The following is an 8,259-nucleotide window of genomic DNA, read 5'->3' as shown; positions in this document are numbered from 1 at the left end:
TATATATATATATATATATATGTTTAATGGGTTGTATTTTTAAAAAATTTAATTGACTACACAGCTAGAAAGATTTATAATCAATAAAAGTATTAATTAATTTAAATGATGTTTTAAAGCTTGCCCCAATCCTTAACATCTTATGGCTACGTGGGTTGAGGTGGCCTTTGTTCGTGAACGGCTCGTGTTCGGCTCGCCAAGCAAACGAGTCGAACACGAACACACTTTTGAGCTCGAAATATAAATGAGCCGAACACAAGCTGAGCCTGGGCTCGCTCAGGTTGGGCTTGTTTACACCCCTTAACCACAACCACAATCATACCAAAAGCTCAAATAGTTAAAGTTCAGAGAGAGGCTTCACAGGATAAAAATCATGGGTCACGACTAAGAGCGACGCTCAAGAGCCTTATAGAAACAGAGATTCAGGCGAAGCGAGCAAGAGGGTTATGTTTTCGGTGTGATCAGAAATTTGCCCCATAACACTATTACAATGAACGAACATTACAGGTTCTCACAGTGTGTGATGAAGAGACAAAAGATAAAAAAGCAAAGACAATTGTGGTGGAGGAACACTCCCATTTTTTCCACCTTGATGATACTATCTTTTGGGAGGGGAGTATTATTATGTCGTTTTCTAACCTAAAGGCAATTTTGTCGTTTGTGTGCCTAAGAGCAATTTTGTCTTTTGTCATTTACTATTGTTTAGTATAACTATGGCTAATATATTTAGGATTAAGATTATGCATGAGATTATTATTGTGAGTCTTAGGTTTAGGATTTGGGTAAAATTTTCTACCTCTCAAATTGTAGGAATTGGAAGAGATCACCTACCTCTCGAATTGTAGGTGTTTATCCTTTATTGTATATGTTTGTCGTAGTATTCTTTGCTTTTGAGAAATAAAATATTTTTTTGCCCTAATTTATACGGATCTATCAATGACCTTATAGCATTTGCTCACTTGATGTGACTATTCAACTTACAATACATTTTTAGCTAAAAAAGTTCCCCACAATTTATAAAATTAGTTCATCTACTTAAAAACTAACTCAATGTGTTGCACCCGCAACATCTAAATGGAGTAATGCCGCCTTCAAGTGAAAATTGGCATACTAATGTTGAAGGGGCTGATTATGGGGAAAATGATGGAAATGATACGCATGAATTTAATGAGATAACTGTTGCAAAAAATCTTTTGATTGAAAACCATTAAATGCTAAGCTAAACATTTTCTATAACTAAAATCAAACATGATTGAACAGCTTGTATCTTTCAAACATGCTTTAAACATGATGGAAAACTTCCTAAATATTATTAATAATGAGAGCTGCACAAATTTTATTACTATCTACCATTTAATGCATGAATTTGTAAACTAAATCATACCCACAACTTTATAAAATAGCTTTGATATATATATAAAAAAAAAGAATTTTGTAGCACGAAAGTGTTTGGTACCAATTTAACTTGTCATATATAGTGATGAGACCTATTGTGATGTTTAGTCTATGAATATTAAATGTTGTTTTTGGGTTGATTGCAGTTCCACTACATGGAGGTGAAACACTTTGAGCATAAAAGAGAAGATGATCACGATTATAAGGATAATAGAGGAGATGATAACTATGAATTCAATGAGATAAGTGAGTTTAAAAATATTTTGATTGAAAACAATTATATGACATGCTAAACATATTTGCAAAATTAAAAATTGAACATGAAAGATGTTTGGGACCTTAGCTCTAAGCGCCACTGGAGAAATTTGTAAAAGTCATTATATACAATAAGATATGCATAAATATTATTAGTAAGTCTCCTACTAAATGCAAGAACTTGAAAACTAAACTATACACACAATAATATAAAGTAGCTGTGAGTACATAGGGAAACTTTAACAATTCAACATACTCAGATGTCTTTAGTAAGAAATTCAATGAGAAAAAATAGAAATAATCAAATTTTGTTGTTTTGCATTCAATTCAATATTATAGGCACTACTTATTAATTAAATAATTTATCATATATTCTACTCATCAAGTCCCAAAAAAAAAAAATTACAGCATCAGCATGCTATGCAAATTGAACTTCTATAGGAATACACACACATGAGAGTTAAAACATAGTGCTAGACTTGAAAATAAATATGTTGATGCTTTAAATCGTGTTGTTAATTTACATACTATGCAAATTAAGGTAACTGGTTTTGATCATGAGAATAAACTTAACATTATTTTACATGCTATGCAAATTGAACTTCTATAGGAATACACATGAGAGTTAAACTGCTTTACAAACCTTTACTCATTCCTTACAAATCTTAAGAGTATGTTAAGTTTATTCTAGAATTAACAGAAACCTTGAGGAAATATCTCTCTTTTTTGATGGTAATGAATTGCTTTGTCTAAAATGGCTCATTTCACTCAATAGTTTGCAATTTTTTATCCATATTGTATTTTAGTGATGTTGTTAAACTACGCGCGTTGCTTTAAACCGTCATCTTTGACTAAACTTCATAAGTTGACGAACTCAGTGGAAAAGCATGAGAAAACTCATCATCAACAAACTAAGGTAGCTAATAAAAGTAGTGATTTATAATGTCTAGTTCAAGCATCCATTTGGTCAAAATTTTATATTATTTATAAATGAGATTGCACGTAATTAGTTTGTCAATAGGTCTACTAATATGAGCCCATTTAAAATTATTATTAGGCATCAAAATATAAAACCTAAAAGCCTTGTTAAACTTCATATAGCATCTAGACCTGACGAGTTTACATAAACATTCACACAATGACTTGCAAGAAAAAATTGCAAGAAATTGATTATTAATTCTAAAAGTTATAAGTCTGCTGCTGCTTTGAGCAAGAGATATGTGGAATTAAAACTAGTGATAAGGTAACAGTGTGTTTGAACCTTGAAAAATATTCCTACACAGAAATTAAGAAAATTAACAGCAAGAAATGCAAAGAGAAAAAATCATATAACTTATTGAGAAGAATACTTATAACTTACAAACTCCAGAAAGTATTGGCATTAATCCAATCTTCATTGAATTTAATTTGACTTTTTACATAAATATGATACTAATGTCATGAATTCCTCTCTTTTTTTCTCCTTTTTTATGAATCAACCTCCAACACCTTACCAAGTAATATACTTATTTGATTCCCAAAGTTATTTTAATTGATGAGATTATATCAACTACTAATAATTGACATCAAAGGCATCTTATACACCAGCAAAACAAGCTATTAGTGACGATTCATAAATTATCTCGTTGGAAGCACGTCAATTATGCCCTCAATTCACCGAGTTGAATCCAACAAAGTTGATAGTTTTAAGGAAAATCATGGATTTATATTGTTTGGAAGCACAAGACATGTGCGTTGAGAAAAGTGTATGGATATTCAAAATTTTGAGGTTGTTTTAATTTGTTAATAGTTATTTGATCTTTTATAGTATATTTGATGCATCATTTCTATGGCAAGTATTTGATACAATCCTTCTCAAAATCGGAGATCAGCACCTACAATTCAAGAGGCAGACAATCTCTCCCAATTCTTACAAGTCCAGAGATACGAAATCTCTACCAAACCCTAAACTTAAGACTCAACAATAATCTCATGCATAAACCTAACCCTGAACAAAAAAAAAATCCTATTTATATCAAGCAATAATAATAATAAAAGACTAAATTACCTTTAGGCATACAAAATACAAAATTGTCCTTACGCTAGGCACCAACATAGCAATTATGATTATAGATTGTATTCTCTAATATTATGATTCACTGGTCAGCATGGATTTATTTCTTAAATCTGCAAACTTAATTTATTTACCGATTATTGGATCTCTATTTTAGTTGTTTTCAATTCCCTATTTCAACATATGGTAAATTCTTTAGTTTCTATATTCAACCAAAGCTTTTTTTGTAAGATTACTACTACAAGTTTTCATTGATTTGGTGCCAACATTGTTGTCGGATTGGTCAGGCACCTTATTGATATAGCCTTGTTACTCACAACTCTTCATCTTCCTTTCTATATAATCATCACTGATTGCTGTATCTTGCACCTTTACTTTGATAACTAGCATGTGATTTCTATGAGAGTCGATTGCTGTTTTATTCAGCTATGTCCTTTGATCCTGCAATAGAAGGCTGCAAATATTTTTTTTGTTCTATTTTCCAAATCTCAATGTAGTGATGACTGAAGCTTGATGTTTTTAATTGACTTGGGAATTTTTGCTTTCGTTAAAATTTGTTCAATAGAAAATTATTGTTCTTATGTGATTTTTGATATTAAGGTTTAAATTTTTGGGCCAAGTTATGAGATTTTGAGGAAGCTGCCTATTTTAGGTTTTTCTTTAAGATCACTGAGGCGTGTAAGAATCCATTAAATAGTTCAATAAAATTTCAGATTTCTCTAGAGCTTGTGAGTGCTGGTTGAACGTAAATTTTTTAAGTCTGAAAGAAGCATCACAATATTTTTGTGAGAAATAAAGTTTCTCCTTGTACCAACACAATATATGAATTTTCTATCCGGTAATATCAATCAATGTTCTCTCATCCTAGTAATTTGTGATTCGTTATATGTGAACAAACTTTGTTAAGCTCATTAAAATTTGATTTTTCTATGTGACGTAAATCCTAATAGCTGCATATTTTAATTTCGTTCTCAAGTTTACTATTAAATTTCAGATTTTGACAGCCTTTAAACTACTGTTTCGATTTAGCTTTATAGTCGAAGCATTAAAATGCCAAAAATGAATAATCATTGGATAATTTAATTTTTTTTCTCAAAAAATTCTAAAACTGACAATTTGTCATGAATCGAGCATGTAAATGTACATATAACCTAAATAAGATTTTGTAAACCATCATATACATGGGGGTAGCAATGGAGGAATTCAAGGACAAAAACAAGTTCTCCCTCAAAAAATTTATTATTTCTAATTTATTCATACCTCCATCTTAAAATTATCATTTTCACCACAATCAATTTAGTTATGAGCACCAAATTTAGTTTTTCAACACTAGCATCCATAGAACAAAAAATTACATATCATATATTCAGTTTTTATTCAACTAATTCTAAGACCTTTATCTTTCAGCATTTCTCGTTTAATGAAAACACATACAAAACCACTTCACTTAGGAGGTGAAAAAGAAAGCACTGAAGGAAAAAATAAAAAATAAAAAATCTTTAGAGTTGAACAGGTACGTACTGAAACATGCCTAAACAAGTATCTCAAATGATTCAATATCAACAATAAACCATGATAATGATACAATGTACAGACTACGTCAAAATATATGTTTAAGGGTTATAAAAATTTTAATTAAAAAGATATGAACATGAACATACAGCAATAAGTGAAAATGTATGTATCCGCATTTGCAAATTAATGATTATTATTTATAAAAAATAAAGAGAAACTCATGCGAGCATGGTCATAAGCAAAAAACAAAAAGTAAAAAAAAAATAATACATACAAATAAAGAAAAATACATATATGAACATGTGAACACAAGCAAATAGGCAAAAACAACCACACATATGTGCTCAAAGTCTAAATTTTTTAGAACAATTTGCAAGCTTTCTTTTTTTATTTTAAAATCATACCTAGTATTATTAAATTTATATAGGCAGATATGCATATATATTACACATTTAAGTCCATAAAAGCTTACAAAAAGTCATGTAAGTCATGCTAAGTCATACCTATCCAATATATGTGTATAGTAAATCACATTTTGCCACTTCTGTGCTTGTAGTGGCACTTATTTACTCTATTTAAAAATTGTAGTTAGGTAGATCAAGTTGTTAACAAAGCCCAACTATTTATAAATTTTCATATATATCAAATGGGGCATTTAACAACTCATACTCAAAAGTGTCCAAGGATTTGATGAGTTTGGATTGAGGTATGTCACCCCTAACCATGATTGGTTGAAAATGAAAAACTTTAAAGCAAAATTTTGGTAAAAAATATGCTATTGTCCAAAAGCAAAAACTTTGAGAAGAAAATTAGAACATAAATAGCTTACCACACAAGCAAATACCATAGCAGTCGCAAATAGAGAACTGCCAAAGCCATCTTGAAATCCAATAGCTACTGCAAGGGCTGTTACTGTAGAAGAATGGGATGATGGCATCCCACCTGATCCAACAAGTCGTTTAACATCCCATCTACTTTCTTTGTACCTGTAATTCTAAGAAAATTAAACTTCTTACTAAGATAGCCCATAAAATTATTATAATTTAACTTCAGGATTAGAAAGTTTAACTTAGAGTAGAGGTTCATGAAATAAGGGAGTTAATGATACAAGTTAAGAAAATTGTTTCAAGAAAACAAGAATTTGTCATTTCTGTTAATCTTATTTAATCAAGCCCATTGACATGATCTTAATCATATTTTGCACAACTTTCAAACATCTTACGCACGTTCTTCCTCTTTTAACCCAACTCTTTTTTGAGTAATTCCATCTCCCAACTTAAGCGCACTTTCAATTCTATGATATTCACGAGCAAACTCCACAACTCTTTTAGGAGATCTTCCATCTCACAACTTAAGTGCACTTTCAATTCTATGTTTCTATTTAGATTTATGTTTGTGGAAGAATATGTTGAGTTGCGTCTTCAACTAGTAGAATGTTGCACATATATGTCCCTTGTGAAATTTTATAATGATATTGAATTTAAATCAGAGAATGGATTCCATGAAACCTTTTCGAAATTTTTGTAGTAGGCAAAAGGTGATCAACCATAATACATAAAAATATAGTGAGATAATGACATAAAACTGTTATTAACAAAAGATTGATAATAATCATGAGACTGATATAAATATCCACTTCAAAGAGATATGTTTTGTGAACTTCAACGATACAGATCTACAAATGATACGCATAATCAGCAAGTCATATTGTTGCTAGTGTTCTTCATTATAAGCTCTAAAAGATGGCTTTGAATAATCATCTTAATGAAAACAAGTTATCAAATTAGATCATTTCAGACGTGTATATAATAAAAAAGGTAACAACAAGAAGACAGCGAATGAGAATTGTTGGAAATTGGTTTGCTTCAAATCTCATGCCTGAGGTGGTGATAGCGTCAAAATTTATGTGTTATCGGCATGATTCTCAAGCCAAATATGATGGCAGAAGGCGTGTAGCATCGCAACACAAGTAAAAACAATTCACATAGAATTGAGAACAGCAACAATTGTTGCAACCTTCATTCCGCCTATTGTTAAATAGGATTACTTCAAAATTAATTCACCTCAGCTCATCACATTGGATTTTTGTGATCTTAATTTATGCCTGGTGACCAGGTGTGATAGTTTTAGAGAGAAGGAAAATGAGAGACAGAGAAGTGAGAAGGTCCAGGGTTTCAAAAGCCAAAGACCAACGAGTTTATTGTTTTGTTTTTTATTCTTAATACCATTTGATATGATGTGTGAATCACTCAATAAGTTGAACCGAACATGTCTAAAAACCGAGAGATTGCGGCGCGCACACTAGCATGTGAAGCATCGTGACATGTGCGCATCATTGTGTCACTGTGAAGCTCAACTTCCTCACACTGAAGCAAATCGTTTAGAAAAAGTATGCTTGGACAACATTATAATTACAATCATTTTTCCATGGTTATGGACTGTCGGCGACAAAAAGTTGGGGGAGTTGCCCTTAAGAAGCTATCGGCCACCGGAATCGAAATCTCGTCGTCCGTTTCGGAAGGACGTTTTAATTTACATATAGATTTAAGTTTAGAAAAATATGAAATCAAACTAACCCCATAATCTTCACAGTTTAAATGAAAAAGCGTTCTACCTTAAATCATGTATCTATCCCGAGGGATAAACACAAGACTTGAGGATGATGCTCGATCAAATAAACTAAGAAATATATGACGTCCGTTTGGTCTGCGAAACTATTTTATTTGCTATAAATTCTCCTATTTAATATGCAAAATTAAATAGGGTTTATTTTAAGCTGGGTTCGGAAAAGCTTCCTATAAGGGCAAACCCCTATAGTTAATTACATTTTAGACAACCGTAGTCACCTAAGAATACTTTCGATAAAAATCAGGAAAAATTATCTTCAAGGTGATCAAAAAGATAGGACTTTTCAACAAAATCGGACAAAGAGGTGTGCAAAGAGGAATGGTTCAAACTTGAAACATTTATTGTAGAATCTAAAGGAGGAAGAACTAGGGAATGTCACAGATCCGAAGGAGAACCTCGGTGACTTCCCAGTC

General features: G+C 31.3%; 1 protein-coding gene across 2 annotated transcripts in view; it reads right to left on the bottom strand.

Annotated features, from left to right (window-relative positions):
• The window catches only part of LOC110018879 (uncharacterized membrane protein YuiD), a 33,003-nt gene that overhangs the window by 18,224 nt on the left and 6,520 nt on the right, over positions 1–8,259 (bottom strand). For both annotated transcript variants that reach the window (XM_020716343.1, XM_020716344.1), the window contains exon 2: positions 6,048–6,204. In XM_020716343.1, the coding sequence (XP_020572002.1) occupies positions 6,048–6,204 (157 nt within the window). The remainder of the gene's footprint in view (positions 1–6,047; positions 6,205–8,259) is intronic.

This window comes from Phalaenopsis equestris, unplaced genomic scaffold, assembly GCF_001263595.1.
Source record: "Phalaenopsis equestris unplaced genomic scaffold, ASM126359v1 Scaffold000036, whole genome shotgun sequence".
NCBI lineage: Eukaryota > Viridiplantae > Streptophyta > Magnoliopsida > Asparagales > Orchidaceae > Phalaenopsis > Phalaenopsis equestris.
This window is presented reverse-complemented; position numbering and strand designations above follow the sequence as displayed.